Source organism: Cinclus cinclus, chromosome Z (assembly GCF_963662255.1).
Source record: "Cinclus cinclus chromosome Z, bCinCin1.1, whole genome shotgun sequence".
Lineage (NCBI taxonomy): Eukaryota > Metazoa > Chordata > Aves > Passeriformes > Cinclidae > Cinclus > Cinclus cinclus.
The window spans coordinates 45,786,828-45,807,637 of NC_085084.1; the positions used below are offsets into that span (position 1 = coordinate 45,786,828).

The following is a 20,810-nucleotide window of genomic DNA, read 5'->3' on the forward strand; positions in this document are numbered from 1 at the left end:
ATCATATTATCATATTTAAAATTTGCAAATGCAAGCATGCAAATTCTTTGCTATGTCCTTTTTCAATATTTTCCATTTTAAAATGCATTTATGTTTGTGTTGCTGCAGCATAAACTGATGTGATATTTTGCTTCACTACAAACTAGATAGGGATGGGAACTGAAACTTCCACAAGCTTTATGTTTGCTTTACTCTCTGATTCTCTTGTGTTTTTTGTAATCTTCTGCTGCCATGCTAAAGCTGGCAGCCTGCTGATAAATTGCTGCATGAAGACTGACACTTGGAGGATATCCAGTCTTTCGCCTTTAACAGCAAAATAGTACCTCAGACTTGTTTGATTTTTAGAAGAAAAAAAGTTTTAAAAGGAAGTAAATAACAAACAGACAACTACTGCTGAGTATAATATTTCAAATTTGGAGAGAATTCACCTGCTAGACCTGAGCCTGAACTAAAACTATGCTCAAAGCTCTAAGAAGTTAAAATTCGGTTTCTTTTCCAGCTCAATACTTTAATCTGTCATGGGCCAAAATAAAATTTTGGATCCAAATTTCTCACTTTTTAAAAAAAATTTGAAGCTAGTTCCAGGCACTACCTGCTGCAGGTCCCCAGCACAACACTGCAACATTGGCACTGTCCCGTTATCCCCCATGTCCCAAAATAACTGTGTGTTGTCTTTATGCACCAGGTGCATAAAAGGCTGACCTACACACAAGTGTTCTTTGATTAATTTACAGTTCTGGACAGAAAGGGTTGCTGGGTGGCAAGTCCTAAACCTTAACAAGGCAATTCTATCAACAAGTAGTTGATTCTGACATCTGGACATCAGTGCCCAGCTGCTGGCTGCCCGGGCTGGTGGCATCCCAGGCAGCTGAAGGCAGGCAGGGCTGAGCTCAGCAGGGCCACAAGCGCAGGGACTGTGTAGGAGGAGATAGTTTAGGTCAGCTGGAGTCTCTGTGTGAAGAAAGCAGGTTCTGCTTTATGACAGGATTGCCTGCTTCCAGCTGGGTCCACTCTGTCCCAGCCAGCTCTGGGCCCTTAGTGATGCAGGGGTCTCATGGTGCCCAGAGACCACTGTTATGTAGGACCATGCCCTGAGCATGAGGTTACTTGGGGAGCACTAAGACCTGGAGTGTCCAATCCCAGGAGAGCCTTTCCTCAGGAGAGAGCATCTTCCCTGGATGCCTCAGTGGCAGAGGTTGCCAAAGAAGCACAGGATGAAGGACTGGGGGGATGATAACACCAATTCTTCTTCATCCTCTTCTTCCCTTCAGCTTTCTCCTCCTGCCCACAGCTGGGCCACAGGCAGCCACTGGCAGCACTGCAGGCAGAGGAGCACTGTATGCCTCTCACCACTGAAGCTGAAGAGATGGGCAAGGCAGCAGCTTCTGACTTCATCAAGCAGGTGACAGGAGCAAAGGCAGAGAGCCAGGGAGCTGCAGCACACAGCCCCTGCTGCCTACCCCCCAGCTCCTTGCCAAGCCCTCTGGAAGCCAATAGCCTCAGCAGGCAATGGGCAGGAGCAGCAGCAGGGACAGTCCTGGAAGTACTGGAGACCAAGAAGAAGGTCTTGGTAGAGGAGACAGAATGCTTGAGATGCTATGACCCCCAAGAGCTGTCTCAAGTTGAACACAATGAAAACCAAAGTTGGAGTGCTAGAAAAGTCTCCCTTGCCCCTCACACGACAGGTATGGTCAGAGTGCTGGGGCTTTAACAATGGAGTATCCCACTCAACAGCCAGCCTCTAAACAGTAGAGAAGTGGGCTCAACTTTGACCTTGTTTTATGAGCCCCTCTGGGTGGCTGAAATGATGGATATGATGACAGCACCATCCAGAGCAGCAGACAGAGAGAGCCAGGAAGCTGCAATTCACCCAGGCCCTGGTGGTCACCCCCCAGCTCCTCCACATCAAACCAGATGGAATCCCACGTCGTCAGCAGGCAGCAATTAGGACTGGCAGCATGGGCACTCCTATTAACATCAGCAACCAAGGCAGAGGCCTTGCCTAAGAGGGTGAAAGATGGGGAAGATAGCAGAGACTGAGAGCTGTCCCAGAAAGACGACAGCACAGATGAAAAATGGAGTACTGAGGAAAAGAGTCTTACCATGCCCCTCCTAGAGCACTGGGACTGTCAACTACACACACCTGCAAGCACCGAGCTGGGTCTGCTGAGGTGGGTCCATAACAGGCCTTCTTATGACCTGGATCTGCTGTCCTGCTCGGATGAAAACATGGATTGGGAGGAAGAATGTTCTTACAACCTTGACGACATGTGGGATGAGTGAAAGAATCACTTCCAAAGAGACCACTTTCTGGGAGGAAGAATTATTGGCATGGAATAGGAAGTCATTTGAGCGTGTCCTAAGCAGGTTCATACCTACAGCTGTCCCCACACAACAGGCCTCCATCTTCAGGAGGGCACTAGGTGCTGTGTGCAGGGTGTTCTGGTGCCTTGCATCACAGGACAGCCAGAGCTGTGGCATCCCGCTGCCAGCGTCAGGTGGATCTCTGGAGATGGCAGCTGGCCCTAAGCCTGTGCAGAACCTCTGTAAAATCCCAGAAGATGTGTATGTCTCAAATAACGATAAACAGATGGATGGCTGTGGATCAAGCCAAGTACTTTGGCAATAAAATACAAGAATTGTTGATAGTAATCAAGGAGCTTTGGTAATAATATGCCATGTGAAAGAACAGGATGTGCTTGGAGAAGGCAGCCACGCAGTAGGCTGTGCAGGTCCAAGTGGAGCAGCGCTTTTCCAGGACAAACATGCTTGTTGTATCTTCCAGAGACAAGCACAACACAGTACCACCTAAGCACATCTGGAAGACCAAGATGCAGCCTTGGACTGTAGGGGGATACCAAGGCCACCCAAAACCCCCAAAGGATTCCAACTTGTTTTCAGAAAGTCAGAAAGAATGGACTGTGCATGATGATAAATTTGCACAGCAAGTGAGAAACCTGCCTTCATGGCAAGAAAACCTCTCTATAAAAAGTACCTCCAGTCAAGTCCAGGAGGAATTTCTGGTGTGATATTAGACTTGTGGAAAAAGGAGATAATTGTTTTCACTAATTCTCCTTGTAACTATTCTGTTTGGCCAGTAAAAAAGCCAAACAGAAAATGGTGATTGACCATGGATTATAGAAGATTAAATGTTAATAATGTACATTTAACAGCAGCAGTGCCTATCATTGCCGAGTTAATTGCCATAATACAGGAAGCTCATCCAAGTTTAGCTGCTACCGATGTGAAAGATGTGTACTTTATGGTTCCATCTCAGGAGAGCCATTGGAATTGTTTTGCTTTCACGTGGAAGGAGATGCTATACACTTTCACCAAATACTGCAGGGATACTAGGACTCCTCCATGCTAACACATTTTACCCTAGCCCAAAAATTATCTACAATTCCAGTAGATAAGAGGATAAGGACCTACCAATATACTGATGATGTATTGATTGGGGGTCCAGACATAGGTAAAGTGGGAAATGTTCAAAATTATATTATTGAGAACCTTGAAGATCCCAGAGGATAAAATTCAGTGCCTTGCTTCAGAAAAAAAAATTCTTGGGAAGAGAGATGCTGTTTGTGTCCCTGCTGAGATGTTAACCTCACTGTAGTAAATAACTGTGCCACAAATAAAAAAGGAGCAAGGCCACCTGGGAAGCTCTGCCCACAGCCAGTCGTCTCTGCACTTCTATCCCAATATGGTAACTTTTGACAAAGCACTGCGGGATGTTACCACCCCCACACATATGCCGCAGGCCTAACTTGGGAATTTTTCACCCCATGGCTTGACACTGGGCCCAGTTCCTGGAAACCAAGATGCACTGGACCCATATCCAACACTCAATATTTGTGGAATCCCTCACACCCACTATCTGTTAAAGACTAATTTCCTCCCATTGTCTCCCTAAATATATTTGATGACTGTAATGACACCTGAATTTGCAAGATGAGGAGCTGTCTTGTACCATTTGGATTAGCTTTGAGATTTAAGATACAGCTTATATAGTTATCAGACCACATCACATGGCAAATGCACACAACAAGCAATTGGACAAAATATGTCTCTGGAGAACTAAAATTGAAAGTCCAACAAGTATCAAAAAAGGCTTTGCAAGGTTAATTACTTAAAAGAACAAGATGTATTATGAGTTGTATACAACTCAAAATGTTATATTACCACTCATTATGCCTCTACTTCCATTAAGGAAGCGTGAGCTAAGATAAAAGAAATAACTGGCTAAACTGCAGAATCATTTCAATCCATGGAGCCAAATGAGTGGTTTAATGGTTGGAGCCCCAGCTCCTGGTTGATGTCTACACTTTGATCGTGAGAACTGATAGGGTTGCTGCAATTTGGAAAGATATTGCTAACTGGATTTATTTTCTAAATTATTGACATGGCAATTGTTTAATGCATGATTTATTGCATAATCTCTTCTGCTTCATCCTTTTTTTGTCTCCCTCTCCACCACCATGGATGAAGTCTTTAATCAAAGACTATGACCACTGATCAAAATTTAAGTAAAAAGGTGGTGTAAGGAAAGGTTTAATAACATTTGCATCATATACTTTAAACAAGAACTCTCTGGTAGCTATTTTCTGCTTGTACTGTCTCCTCAAACTCTTTATATCTCTCTCTCCCTCCTCCCCACCTCACTCTTTTTAACCCATACTCTTAATAAAGTTGATACACAGAGTAAAATTAATGTTCTTGTACCAAGATTCAGTTCCATTTGCACCTTCATTTGGGCAGAGGAATTTAATGTCGAATTGTAAGAGTAATTTGCTGATGAAACTGCTTGAGTTTTTTTGACCCTCTGATTTTTGTCATTCCTTTAAACCATGAGCATTTACAAATTTGTGGTGGGCTATCTTGGTCCCAAAGGAGCAGAGGGAGTGGGGGGGAGGGGTGGGCAATGTGTATTGCGGACATGTCAATAAAACAGGATGGTTTTCCAACCTCACTTGTCCCTGTTGCTTCTTGAGAGAAAGTGGACTGCAGGCAAGGCCCATGCCAACAGGCAGAGCAGGAGAGCCCCCATGCTCCTCCTCTATGGGCTATTAACATAGATGTTAGTGTTAGTTAATGGCTGGACTCAATGGTCTTAAATGTCTTTTAAATCCTCACTGGTTATATCATTCTCTGAAATGTAGTGTGTCACGGGACCACCTTTAATAATAAAAGTGGTCATGACTGAGTCGGGAACTTTTTGGTTTGGTTTGGTTTGGTTTGGTTTGGTTTGGTTTGGTTTGGTGGGGGAAGTGTCTGGGAAAATCTCTGAAATTTACATAAGCACAAGAGAGATTTTCCCTATTCTTTCAATGCAGCAATGTTTCATGACCCCTTGTAGGAAATAAATACATCACTATGAGAAACTGTTGGCAATAACAAATGGAAATTTTCTCTTCTCAGTGAAAATACTCATTATGTCAGACAATAAAACTGTGAGAATAAATGCAAATATAGTAATTTTCTGCCTTGTTCTGTGAGGAAATTTAATGCAAGAAAATAATGATTTATGAGTAGAGAATTTTACCACCACTCACTTAGTTGCACATCTAACATTAAAGTTTTTTAAAGTAAGTATGCATCCAAATTCTCTACTCAGGTAAAGCAGCATAGCCAAGAACAGTCCGTCCTACTCTGTATTTGAGAACCACCATCAGCTTTCCTCTGCCAATACTGATATCACAACATTAAAAAAATTGTTTATCCTGAATATTTTGTGGAAAACATTTAAAATTCACTGATTCACTGGAGAATAAACATTCATTAATTAACAGCAGAAAGTAAACACTCAAAGGGGAAAAATAGAGTTAAAGTGATTTAATTTAAAAACTCATATGAATATTCATGACATTATTTTGCCTCAGTTTCTAGTTCTAATGGTTGTTTCTCTGAAGAACTAATTTAATTGAGTAGATACATGTTTATGTGTACAGAGGTTCTCAAGTGTTGCATCAATTCTGGTTTTTTTATTTCCTAGGCATCCAATACAAACATGCAATTCAAAGGTTTATTTTATATATATATTTCACAAAGTGTTTGCTTGTAAAACTTTCAAATTAACAATTTCAGTTTTCTAAAACATACCTTGGGAACCTGAAATTACTTATGGCACTACACACCATTTTCATGCTTTCAAAGTCCCAAGTGTTTTGCAAACACAGGAAGATTTAGGAGACTCACTTCTGGGGCAATACAACTGGATTCTCTCCCTTTTTTATTAAAAGATAGAAATAAGAGAAAACCTGTCTAATTTCATTTGCAATATCAAATTAAGACTCTGTGATTGAGACCAGCCCATTTTTTATTGTATGCTCTTTCCTAACTACATGTACTAATTCATTACTGTCCACAGCTGGCAGAAATGCGCACCAGTGGGTGTGACATTTGAGTCACAGAACCACAGAGCCATAGAAGCACAGAACCACAGAATCACAGAATTAGTTAGCTTGGAAAAGACTTTTGAGATCACCAAATCCAACCTATGACCTAACACCACCTTGTCAAACCATGGCACCAGGTGCCTCATTCACTCTTTTCTTAAACACTTCCAGGGGCAGTGATTCCACCAGCTCCCTGGGCAACCCATTCCAATATCCAATCGCTCTTTCTGTGAAGAACATTCCCCTAATGTCCAGCCTAAAATATTCATCCAGTATGTAAAAGGGAGACAAGGACCCCTGAACCTTAAGGGTGTTGTCAAGCAACCCCAGCCAGATGGAAGTTTGACAGACAAAGGTAAGACTATGTCATGAATGTGGTTATCAACTGCTGCCCACAGGGCTGAAGCTAACTACAAGGATAGGAATGGCTAAACCAGAACCCAAGTTACAAAATTCAGATTTCAGAGGGACTTGCTGAATACTTGCTCTTCAAGCACAAAGACCAATTCTACTTCCAGTGCTGTTGATCTACAAGGAAATATGGATCTGCATAAACAGAACACAATTTTTTCAGAATTAATATACTGTAAAATTAAGATCTAGTCTCTTTAGCTACTATTTTGTGCCTACTTGTCTAACCTAGTATTTTTTGTGTGAGCTTTTTACTTTCATGTGAGTTACACAGAACCCTGTAGCGTGCCATTCACTGTTGCAATCTAGCATTTTCTCCTTTTGTTTTCCTGGCATCAAAAGAGTTTTCATTTCTGTAGTTATCCCTTTCAAAGCATGCCCAGTCCTAGCTGTATCATGTTTAAGACTATCATTCTTGTTTCTAAGAAAGAATCAAGATTTGTACTTGATTCTTCTTATTTCCAGTCTCTTTTCACTGATCCCACTGTCAGTCTAACTTTGTTAAAAGCAAAAACTGCACTGCTCCCTTGTCTACTTTTTCATAACACTGTGTCATAATTCATTTGCTTTGAATTCAGAAATCACTCACTCTATTCATCTTCTTCACAGAAATACATGCCTTTAAGGAGGCCCACAGTCACAAACAGTAAAAGGAGAAATACCAAAAAAGTGTTAAAGGCTAATTATTACAAAATTATTACCCTTTTTTCCCTCACTATTTTGTTGCTGGCAAAGAGCTTTATCTTTTCTCAGATGTGTTAAAATAATTACTTTACAAGTACAAGAAACAGTGGGTCTCTACCTAATGAAAATGCATTATCATATCAATGATATTTGAGAAGTGGACAAAAGTAGCACTAGGTCTCAAAGGAAGGAATTCCTATTAGGAATTCAAAATACATGATCATCTCTGGTTTCTACCTTTACAAAGATTCTCAGAAGAAGGTCTGATGTTATTTTCAAAAAAGCGTCATCCAGATTATTTTCAAAATATTTACCCAAGCTATCCCAAGCTCCTGCAGATGGGCAAATATCATTACCTATCCACAAGTATTCTGGCTGTGCAGGGTATCCTCAGAGATAAGGAGAGACCATGTTCTCTAGGTGCTAGATAGTCTCATGGCAAGGCATGGCCAAAGACATTGACTACATTCCTCAACTGCTAGGTAAATGGTGTGTCTCAATGAATTTAATGGTCTTTTCCAGCCTAAACAATACTGTGGCTCCATCATAGAGCGTTTTACAAAACCCTTTTTAACCTCCTACTCATCAATCAATCAGTAAGAAAGATGCTATATGAATATGGAGCACAAAGCAGAAGCTTCTTTCTAACAAGGCTACAGTTTTACCACCTAGACAGCCTGGGCACTCTGACATTGAGACCTATAAAAAGGACGTGTTAAAGCAACATCCGTATACTGGGGATTACTCCTCTGTGAGACTTAGCTTCCCAGCATCCATAAAAAGAAATGGTATAGCTCAGAAGCAAGCCTTGTTCTCAAAATTAAACCTCTAAGTCACACCAACAACCTACTCAGATTTAGCTATCAACTGTCTGGAGGATATATTACTGCTTCACTGATGAGAGAAAAGGGGAAACATAATAGAAATACTTATCAGCTAAAAGGAAGATAGAAGATTCAGCAGCTCGTCCCCAAATGGATACTTTACAGGACTGTGCTGTTTGCTGCTGCCAATAGTTAGTGGCCAGTCAACAGCAAATCCAACTGGTTATGTGCCTATAAATCTGCACAGGTAAACCCAATTCTGACTTCTCCAAGTCCCTGAGTGCTTAATCACCAAAACTTTCAACCCATAGATGTACTTGTGTGCAAAACACAATAAAAAAACTAAACCGCAATTGACCCACAGCTCCCAACTACATAACATACATGAGAAATCTGTCATATGTCCACAGATTTTATTCATGTACAGATTGCCAGATTGTGCAGCACTGATTTTATAGTCTGAAAATTCAGGTTTTTTATAGTCCAGAAATTTCAAATATTGTATGTTTATTCAGAGGGAAGTTAAAGCAAGGGGGAAAAAAAGAAAGAAAAGAAAACTGAAAAAGAAAAAATCATCAGATTCAAGATCAAATCTAAGATAAAGTTGCACTTCAGGCCAATCAAAAAATTCTAGCTTTTTTAATCAGTGTTTTTACTTATATTTTTGGAATTAAAATATTATATTAAATTAAAAATTTTAATTTCATATTATCATTAATAAAGTAGTGTTCTCCAAATATATTTCAAGTAAAGCTTTTACAACTGTATAAAGTTTCAGGCCAGCTCTAACCCACCATTTGCTCAATTTCAAGCCAGCACTTACTCACATTCTATCTGCAAACTGCTGTTTTACATCAAGCATGTCTGCAAGTCAAATGTGCTTTTTTTTCATTGAGACCCTTGTGGATTGATACTAATATCAGTTTTAAACTGTGCAGAACTTGAGAAAGTGTGATCACAACATTAGAGCAAGATTACAGATCTCTGATTAGCAAGAAGACAGCAATAAATCAACAAATATTATTTTCACCTCTCTTCACCCACTGGGGGCTTTTAGAGAAAGAGACCTTATTATTGCCCACACCGAAATTATTAAGAGGGATAAATTACATATATCAGCAGAGAATTTAAAATACACATATCTAAAATCTAAACCACTAGTTCAGGCTGAGGTAAAAATACTTTGGTCACCCCTAACACTATGGAAAAGCACCAATTTAATATTTATTTGCCATAAAAAGGGGGCATTAAAAGATACAGTCTAAGACAGCCGAACTCTTCACCAACAGAAACATATTTTCCATTATATTTACCGTCCACTGCTCTCCAGAAAGCTGAAAAATAAACTTGTTTTGTTCCTTATTTACTCCATCACACAAGGCATGACTCTTCTTGAGCTGAGGAGTCTTTTCACGAGTGTCCAGGTTCTTCTCATTGATGTCTACAAAGCCATTTTTGAGGTATTTTGATTGAGGAATACCTTTCTTACGGCACTCTAGTATCAAATTCCATTCTTGTTTTATCCTGTAACAGTGCCAAAAAATGTTTATGTGAAGCAGCTGAAAAAAATAAGGCAGGTAAATTCTAAAGCCTAATCTGTGTTTGCAGAAGAACTGAACAAAATATAATTATTCATCTAAGGCATTGGCTATTTATACATATATATATATTAAAAAATATGCATTTCATAGAGATATGCTAATATTTTTGGGACATACATATAGATTTCAAGGGATCAGGATTTTATTCACTGACTATAAAACTATATATAGTGATACCCAGAGAACAACAGAAAAGTGGAGACTGACCAAACTGTTACAGAAAAGAGCAATAACAATGCACTTTAATTTGATAGGATAGGAAATATATTCTCACAGTACAGGTTATATGCATAAACAATCATAGAATCATAGGATTATTTGGGTTGGAAAGGATGCCGAAGGTCATCTTGTTCTAATCCCGCTGCCATGAGCAGGGACACCTTCCACTAGACCAGGTTGATCAGTTTCTCCCCTCAGCTACAAATGAGCCTTGAGCGCTTCCAAGGATGGGGCATCCACAGCTTCTCTGAGTAACTTGTTTCAGTGCCTCATCACCCTCACAGTAAAGAATTTCTTCCTAATATCTAATCTAATTTCTTCCTAATATCTTATCTTTCAATCTGAAGCCATCCTCCCTTGTCACTACAGTTCTTGATAAAGAAACTCTCTCTGGCTTCCTTGTGGCCCTTCTGCAGATACTGCACAGATGCTATGAGATCTCCAAGCAACTTTCTTTTCTACAGCTGAACCACCTAAGCTTTCTCAAGTTTTTCTCAGCCTGTCTTCATAGGGGGGATACTCCAGTCCTCTTATCTATTTCCTCCTCAACAGCCTCCTCTGTACTTGATCAAACAATTCCATGTTGTTTTTATTTTGGGGGCACCAGCGGTAGATGTGGAGTCTCACAAGGGCAGAGCAGAGGGATGGAATCAGCTCCCTCGACCTGCTTTCGATGCAGTCCAACACACAGTTGCTTTCTGGGCTGTGAACATGACATGGCTCATGTTTTGTTTTTTGTCAAATACCACCCACAAGTCCTTCTCCTCAGGGCTGGTCTCAGTCAATTCTATGCCCAGCCTGTAGATGTCTCTGGGATTCCCTCACCCCAAGTAGGTCCTTGCATTTCACTTTGTTGAATTTCATGAGTTTTGCACAAACCCACCTCTCAGGCCTTTCAAGGTCCCTCTGGGTGGCATCCCTTCCCTCCAGCATGACTGCACCACACAGCTTGGTATTTTCAGTGAGCTTGCTGAGGGTGCCCTCAATCCCACTGTCCATGTCACCAAAGCAAACATGCTGAGCATCATCGGCCAGAGCACTGACTCCTGAGGAACACCGCTCATCACTGGTTTCCACTTGGTCACTGATCTGTTGGCCATAACACTCTGCATGTGGCCATCCAGCCCAGTCTTTAGCCACCAGTCCATCCATCAAATCCATGACCCCCAGTTTAGGGTCAAACACATCATGTGAGACAGCACTGAACACTTTGTGTTAAGTCCAGGTAAATTATGTCAATTGCTTTTCCCCTATCCACCAATGCCATAGCTCCATCAGAAAAAGGCCCCCGGATTTGTCAAGATTGAAACCAGAATGTCAGGTTTTAAGCTACATACAAGAAATCAGTTAAAAATTTAGGTGCAAGAAGCATGTCCCAAAATGTTGTTGAAATAAATAATTTTTGGATGTCCTTGACAAGATATGCAACTGCATTGCAGTGTACTCTTATGGAAATACAGTAGCACAGATGAAAAGTCATAGTTGACTTAATGCTATCAAAATAATAATTTAGAGAGTACAACTGCATGCTTAGATAGAAAAGTATTGAGACAGTTGTATACATTGTAGCACTTAGAGAAATCTTGGGGGATTTCAGAAAGGCTTGGAAGCAAAGACTGCTGCAATGGCAAGGACACAGAGCACAGGAGCGCACTGCAGGCACTTTCTACACTTTTGGAAAATACATATAGCCATTTATCAGAGGGGCAAGCCTGAGGGACCACCAGAGGACAGTTTCAAGGAGCAGCACACTACACTTGGAACATAAGAGAACTGCAGGAAACCCCCTCTGTAATAATGACTGCAATGTATTCCTAAGTGACATCCTTATAAATGGAAAGTACAGAAAAACACTTACAAATATTTTGGGAGGTGAATTAACAGTGAGGACGGTTAAAAGGTAGCTCACTGGATAAAGTGCTGGCAGACTATATGCAGACAGCACAAACTCAGACTGAGTACATTCTAATGAAAACACAGTAAGGATCTCTTTAGCTCTTGTTTCAGGAACCATATAAATAATTTTTAAAAGATAAAATTGTATTTATCTTCAAATGAAAAAAAAAATAAAAGGAAACATGAGCTCTGATAAACACCAAAGAAAGCAAATTATGTTACTCCAGGTATACAAATGAGTAAGAAAAGGATTTGTATCATATCAGATGAAGGAAGCTTCACGGGGATGATGGGAACAATAACTTCTCAAAATATGAAAGGAGCAATAAAGGAATAGTTATAGAAGTTATTGGTAGCTGCAGAAATGTTACGCATTCTTGGCTTCAGTTTTCACTAGAGAAATCAGAACGCACTTCAAAAGTAAATATATGGAATATATGTATCAATAGGAGAGGTGTGAGAATACTAAAATATATTTGAAATAAATATCCCAGTTTTTCTCAGTGTCTATTGCATTGTGGAGTGTTTAATTTCACAGCAAGCTGTGATATGTAAATTTTCTATTACAGAGGGAGAGCTATCCAAACACCTAATTTCACTAGGCAGCCCTACTAAGGGTATCCCCATCAGCTGCAGTCTAGAAGTGCTCAGATGACAGAGTTCTCCATATCAGCAGGCATGATAGTTCAAAAAGTCTTTCAGATTCTTTGACACATGAGCCAATTCAATTTTTAGTGTTGATCTTAACTATTCAATCTGTCATTTGTACCTCAGAAACTGCCAACACAGCAGAGTATGGATATTGCAATAGAAAAAGATTGCTAGAAAAAGCTACAAAACAATATTTTTGTATACTATGACGAAAAATAAACAGTCCCAAACCACCTACTCGTATTTTGTTCCAAAACTTGTGCACCAGTGAAGTGAAGTGGTATGGGGAAAGGGTTAACTGAATCTCAAGGAAGAGAACAAAATTATCTGAACAATTAAAAGGCAGGATCCATAAAGACCATAGGATCAAACATCTAGAATTCTTTTTTTCTAAAATATTCCAAATTTTACTTACCACTGCTGTACTGCTCTTTCTCACATGCTCCAATCCTCCACATAGAGCTTTTCTGCCCATCTGTGAAGCTTTGCTCTGCATTATTACCCTCTCATTTCTGTGGAATTCCTTCATTTTCTATCAAAGCAATAATTATTTCACTCATAATTTAGTGCACTGAAAAAACTTGCCTAAAAAATGGGCAGGTTCTGTATTCATTGCTCTTCCTTCGAGCCCAAAAAATGACTGACTCATTCCTCACAGTATAAATTCTAAGAATGTTAGAAACTTAAACAACAGAAAGAAGAGGTGAAAAAGTCTAACCCAATAAAAAGTAAGCTGCATCATCCACACAGGCTTTGTCAGGTAGATCCAGGAACTCTGGAGTAGAGGGCTCAGGAGTATAAAAAGTGGTAAGAAGGGAGTTACATTAAAGCTGAGAAAACAAACTGTCCTCTGACAGTCTGCTGATACCATGTACAAAGCACAAAACTCAGGAGGCCATTGCTAGCCAAGTAAAATAAAATGCATACAACAAAAATGGTTGTTAAGCAAATCAGTCAGTGGCATATTTAGAGGAAAGAAAGGGGTTAAAAATTAAACCTACCAGGGAATTCAACAGGTATATTGCACACAGATATGGAAATCCTGTGTCAAATTTCCTCTTTAGTCATACATTAAGTTATGGTAACATGCTCTGTTAGGCTTTTAAAGAATGCAAGTACTGTGTACAAGCACATTTAGAACAGATGGAAGGTGAATTAATAATGTAGCAACAAAAGTGCATAATTTTGTACAGTATAACTCGGAATGAAAACATTGTATTTCCCAGGGGCAAAAGGTCTAATAATTTACAACACCTGGCTGTACCCTGGAGTTACACGCTCCCCAGATTAATCACTATGAGCCTTACTGGCCTGGAGTTACAACTTATATCAAGCCAGTGTGTATCATGAAGAAAAGATGACAAAGCTGTAAATTTGCAGGTTCAGCTGAGATTAAACCAAAGGGATCTATTTTGTTACATGGTTGTCATTCTGTTCTGTCGTTGTCAAAAAATTGAGATGATGGTACTTTTTAAGGGATCATTATGAAAATAAAGACCTTTTTAAATCTTCGTTTGATGTCAATCCTCAAATTAGACAGAATTTCCAACATGTTTGTCATATCTGGAGGGTATTACATGAATCTTCAGGAAAGATGTCTAAAACAAAAGCAGCTAAACGAGTAAGGCAAAAAGAAAAAAATATCCACATAAACAAAATAATCTTTTAAATACTATATTTATTTTAGAGAAATTAAATTTCTGGGCCTGACACTTTAAAGGCTCCTGGTATTGCAGAAACACATTTCTATATAAGACAAATAAGTTACAAAGCCACCGCTCCCCTGAATTTCATGTCTTTTTAATACTATTTAACAATAAAACATTTTTGTCTTCATCTGGGCCTTGATCCAACAATTGAAGTCAGATTAAAGAAACAACAATTATTTTCAGTAGTAAAAAAACTGAAGATAGTAAAGTCAAGACTAATTTGACTTCAATATGAACACAAAAAATATTTTTCTTGACAAAGGGACAAATTGAGGTCTAAGGTTCCAAATCAGCTAGCTATTACCATATTTCCTCTTGAATCATTGAAACAGTTCCCCTAATTGTAAAAAAGTGTGGTTGCATGCTGCTTAAGTTTGTCAAAAAAAAAAAAAAAAAATCACGTTTCATACCTATATATCTGTAACACAAAAGCACACCTGTCACTAAGGCAGATGTAAATGGCATAGAGGAATTTTACTCTGGCAAGATATTTTCCAATACACTGCCTTTTTACAGTAAGCTTCCAGGACAATATAGTTATGAAACAAGACCAGCAGGGAAATAGAAGATTTAAGTATTTTCATTGTGGTTAGTGCTGTATTCCTCCTCAAGTAATCATTTCCCAAATGCTACTTCACTACTGGTGTATACCTTCAGAAAAAATTTGCAACATTTATTAGTATTAGTATTAGTATTAGTATTAGTATTAGTATTAGTATTAGTATTAGTATTAATACTAGTACTAGTATTAACACTAGCACTAGCACTAGCACTAGTATTATTAATTTCTTTTCAAGGATGTGTGAGTTCCCTGCTTCAAATTTTATTTTCTCCAACAAAATTATTAATCTAATCAACCTGATGCAAAGAGTTACTCTACAATAAACCCGGTGATTGGACCTTTCAAAGGAACAACCAGCTTGGAAAAGAAGTGTTCATTGTTAGTGATTTCAGAGCCACCAAAGCAAATGAGGAGTAACTGGGTTTCTTTCAATTGTACTTCCTTCAGCAGATACCTTCTGTTCAATGTCAGATTAGAAGATATTGGGGAAAAGTTGTGATTCCTAGGTAAGGAAAGGAAGTTTTGTTAGATGGCACTATTTCCTCTAAACCAGGACACAAGAATTGACTGGGACACTACATGGTGATACCATTTTAGAACACCTGAGCAATGTTTAAATCAGAGTCACTAGCCATGTAGGATCATTAAGTAATCCTATGGAATTTTTAGAAGAGCATCACAGTAAAACTGGAGCTCAGGCCAGAATAATATTCCTGATGGATGAATAAAATCTGCTTCAAATTCAATTGGATTGATTCAATTTCAGTATCACTGCCAGGCACTTCCATGCATTTTAAAGGCTAGTGGCTGAACGTCACTTTTTACCTTACAATGCACTTCTGTGCATTACTTTAGACTCATGGTCTGTATGCACAACTACCTACAAACAAAGGCAAATAAATTAATATGTTTATTAGTGCTGCAGATCTAAACCAAAATTGTTGACTGTAATTTGTGTTTGAGGCCAAAAGACTCCCAGCCTCAGTTTTTGACTATCTTGGGAAAAGTTCTGCATTGGGTATTGAGTAGGAGAATAAAGATAACAATAACAAATAAAATCTTAGTTCAGGTACAAATCGAGTTATAACACTGAAATTTGGCAGAGAGATTGAGACAAATATTTTTTATTAAACAAACATGTAACCTCTCAGGGAAAAAAAGTCTGCCTGTCAAATGTAGTTTTCTTGTTGCTTTTTACTTTTAATATTCAGGGAGTATATAACTCAAAAAATAAAACATGCACATTTAATTAGCCAGACTTTGAGAAGAAATTTTTGAAGAAGAGGCACTGGAAGAGGTAGCTGAACAAACTTTTATTTTTTGCTGCATGTTTGTTGGTGGAAAGAGGAGGCTGTGCCATTTTACAGCAAAGATTTAGATAACTAATCTGTGGAAACAGCTCTGGCATTTCTTCACTTGAATGCTTAATTTATTAGCCTTCAGCTTTATCTTAACTGCTTTTCACACAAATGACAAACATATTGCAATCCCTCAAAAAAAATCTAACTGTAAACTTTCACTCTTATTCCCTTAAAAAAAGAAAAAAAAAAGAAAGAAAAAGAAAAGGAAACAAGAGAGAAAAAGAAAACAAGTAGAAAAGAAACCTCAATGCGAAAAATCTTCATACCACAGTGAGGTCATATGACAGCATTCAGAATTTTGGGTAACAATAAAAGATTGTTCACCACTACCAGGATCTAGAAGATTAAATATAAAACAATGCTATAAATACAAGTTTCTTTCCATAATATGCACTTTCATAAGCACATTTTTGTAACATTTTGTGGTTCATATCCTATGGGAGATTTCAAATGAACTTGCCTGACAGGATCCATAACATGATGTAAAATGAGAATAAGCCTATCCAACACTGTTCCATTGCTTTTTCTTTTATATTCAGTTGCTGTTTTACATGCGTTCTTTAAACTGTCGTCCACAGTCCCACAAAACCAAAGAGGAAACAGAAGACTGAATTAAATCTGGCCTCAGAAGGCCAGTATTCTCAGTAGCTGGTTGTCCAGAATCAGCTTTCACCAGCCAGTTGCTTAATCATCTGCCTTGTAAACAAATCTTTACAGGACCTCCCCATTAAGGCTCAGTTGAAGCTTTTCGTTCGTGAGATTCTCCTTATAAAAGAAAATCTTCAGTCAAAAATTGTCTTGCAAGTTACAGTTTAATGAGGCTGCACGAACTAAATTATTTTGCCCCAAGGCAAACTAAGTTCCCTAGAGGTTAACTGGAAGTTTGTCCTCGAATAATTCATACTACATTTCACTGTATATTATCAGGTCATTTTACATAGTAATATAGCATATAAAGGGACTGCACAATCACAAAGGCATTAGCAAATTACAACCTCTTTGAGAAAAACTGTGTTTTGTTAAAAAGGAATAAAAGGAAAGAAAAAAGAAAAAAACCAAGCAGCCCCAAAGGCCAGATTCCAAACTCTGCTGCATGACTCTATTTGCAAAGAAACTCTATTATTTCAACCCTACTTAAGAATTCAGTCTGACTTCTGACCAAAGTAAATATCTAGAATCTGAAATGCAAGGAGGCAGTTCTCATTTCAGGAAAGTGCTATCTCTGGGAATTCTGGGAATTATAATTTTGGAACAAAATGCTTCCAAAATACTTTCTTACAGTGGCACAGTATGAACTTGCATTGATTTCAGTGGACCTACCTGACCTGAACTTAGTCAATGCAAAACTCCATAAAATAATGAAAGGTATTTATACACTGAAACATTATTTCTATTATTTAATTAGAAATACAAATTTATTTACGCTTTCAAGCTAAAAAACAGCAAAGTTTTCTCAAACTTTTTTTGGTCCAACACTTGACAGCACTGAAAAGCACTTAAAAAATAACTTGTGAGCTGACATTTCAGACCTAAATGCCAATGGTCACTGCACACCTCATAAAACAAAGAGGATTTTCTTTTAACTGAATTTGGCACTTTATTAGTATTATTCTTATTACTTTGACCATTATTCTATCAGCTTTCACCATTCTATAAGGCCTGCACCATGAGAATGAACACAAATTTTGCCATTTGTTTCAATGATTGTAATACCAATAATTCATATTCAGGAGACAAAGTCTAATGTATTTCCTCATTTTTTCCAGGAGCATTACAAGTAGAACTAACTGGAAGGCAATCTGAGTGCATGAAGACACACAGCTATACAAAGTACAGTATGCAAATTGCAATTTAAAGGAAGATAACCAAAATCCTTTGCACATGTGACAAGTGCAAGTGGGAACTTTTATTTCTGTGTATTATATCCTAAATTTCCTATAGTGGTGCAGGAAGATAAGAGAATGAATTTAGGCATCATTAATGGAAATAAACATGAAAAGCAGTGAAATTCCACTCTTCCAGATGGAAGTGTGTCTACAACAATTAAACACAGGCAGAAAAAATAGGGAGAATGCCATGCTTTCATGGAAAATACAAGTCACTGCAAGAACTTATTCTTAACATATGCGACTGACAAAAGTCATGGGAGCTCAAATCAACTGCCTCAGAGGACATAAGGCTACCCTCTTTCCCTCTTGTGGGGAGAGCATGCATCATTTCCTTGTACAAAAGTACAAGTGAGCTCAAAAGTTGTCTTCTGCACACAGAAAACCAAAAAAAAAAAAAAAAAGGAAAAAAGCAGGGGGATGTTGACATGTTGTCCACATTAGGAAAGAAATAAGGTTTGATCAAGTTTGATCCCAAATCCTTCCTTTCACTTGTGTTTTCTACCATACGGGAAACAGCAAACATCCATCTCTCAGCTGTTGCAGTTTAACCCCAGATTGCAACCAAGTACCACACAGATATTTACTACCCAAACCCCTGGTGGGATTGGTGGGAGAATCAGGAAAAAAAAAAAAGTAACACTTCTGCATTGAGTTAAGGATAGCTTAATAATAGAAACCAAGTAAAATAATAATAATAATAATAATAATAATAATAATAATAATAATAATAATAATAATAATAATAATAATAATAATAATAATAATAATAGAAGGAAAGAAAAACCAAAAGAAGCAAATTATGTCGAATACAGCTGCTCGCAACATGCTGAAACACTCCTAGTTGATTCCTGAGAAACAATCACTCACCTCTAGCCAAGTCCACCAATTTATATAGTGAGAATAAAGTTCTATGGTATGGAATATCATGTTCAGGTCAGCTGTCCTGGCTGTGATCCCTGCCAGATCTTTTTTCAGCCCCTCACTAGCAGAGGGGCTGAAAAGTTCTTGAATTCAGATAAGCACTACTTAGCAACAGTCCAAACAACAGTGCATTATCAACATTATTCTCATACTAAATCCAAAACACTGCACTGAACCAGTTACTAAAAAGAAAACTAACTATCCTAGCTGAAACCAGGACACGGCTCACACCGAAAAGAAAGCTTCTCCTTGCTAGAGAATTCAATGGGTGAAGTTATTGTTTCTTTTTTTCTTCTTTTTTGGTTAGGATTGCAATTCTTAATGTAAGCTTTGGTGGAGATGGGAAAACCAAGACTTCTGCTATGGCTTTTTGAAGATAAAGGTCCCACAGAAACGACAGCCAGACTTTGTATTACCTTGGTCTCCTCTTAGTCCAGCTGCTCTGTTGTCAGTCTAGCCGCACTGGCAGTGAGAATCTACTAGTGAGGGTATCCCGAGAGCACTGAGACACCACACAAAAGTTCAATGCAATTATGTTCTTAAATAAGGGCACTGTTTAGCCCTGTGCATTTTATTTTTAAAATAAAAAGCGATTTCCATTTTTTTCTCGTCTCAGATGGAGGAAATTGATTAAGTCATAAGTTTCCAAACTTGACAACACAGTTTAATGTTTAACAGCATCTTATAGGAAGCAAAATATTGTTTAAAAGAAATAAATTCAATATAATAAGAAAAATAAAATTGTCATTGAGTGTAAGCATTATAATCAAAGCCTTCTTTAATAACCCAACAAGAAAAAACAACCTAACAATTCTTATTCTCTTTGCTATTACATATTCAGAAGCAATTGAATGTGTCCACTAATTTAACCCCTTTTCTTTCTCCTGTCAATACAACAAAAACACTTAGAGTATTTCTTAGTACTGAAACTTAAGAGCATGTGTTCACAAATTCTATAATTAATAATCCATACTTTTATGCAGCATATGAGAAATAGAAAGGTAAAACATATATGCTATTCTTCTCTTCAATTTATATCTATGGTAAACAATAAAATATAGCATTAATATATCATAATCCATATAGGAAAGAGCAGAAACTAATGAAACACAATTATGATTTGTGCTGCATTTGTCTTACTATCATATGAGGAAAGGAAGTAAGATGTCATTGAAATCATACTCAAACCCCAAAACATTAATAATCAACAATTATTATTTAGTTTATTCATAATATTTATTATATATATATTTCTATTTATTCTATTTAGTATATGACAATGATAGTGGATAATAAGAACAGATTTGGCTAAAATGAGCAACACAAAAGCTTTCTTACTTCTCCAATGCACTTTGTTCTAATCGTTCTTTCTCCTTCCTCTGACGTTCTTTGCTCTTCTTAACTCGAGTTTCCCACAGTCCTCTTATGACAGAAAAGTCAAATATTATCACCTGATGCCCCATATTGTTGACATTAAGCTTCTCCTGCAAAAACAAGCCAACTCTTCAGAAAAGGAATAATAAGAAAAATGAAGATCCAAACTACTATGTTTCATTAAAATTATCTGGGGAAAAGAGCTGAAGTCATAAGAAATATTAACATAGTATGTTTTCCATCTTACCCAATTTTATGCTGACAGTAATCAATGTGGCACACAATTGACTTCTACATAAAATCCATGGTAACA

At 38.0% G+C, this 20,810-nt stretch overlaps 1 protein-coding gene across 1 annotated transcript in view; it reads right to left on the reverse strand.

Moving 5' to 3' along the window:
- Positions 1 to 20,586, reverse strand: part of LRRC2 (leucine rich repeat containing 2) — a 62,226-nt gene extending 41,640 nt beyond the window's left edge. Inside the window, exons 1-2 of the mRNA XM_062513642.1 lie at positions 20,462 to 20,586; positions 9,628 to 9,838 (exon numbers count right to left, since the gene is read on the reverse strand). Coding sequence (XP_062369626.1) covers positions 9,628 to 9,838; positions 20,462 to 20,586 — 336 coding nt within the window. The remainder of the gene's footprint in view (positions 1 to 9,627; positions 9,839 to 20,461) is intronic.
- Positions 20,587 to 20,810: the final 224 nt, after the last annotated feature.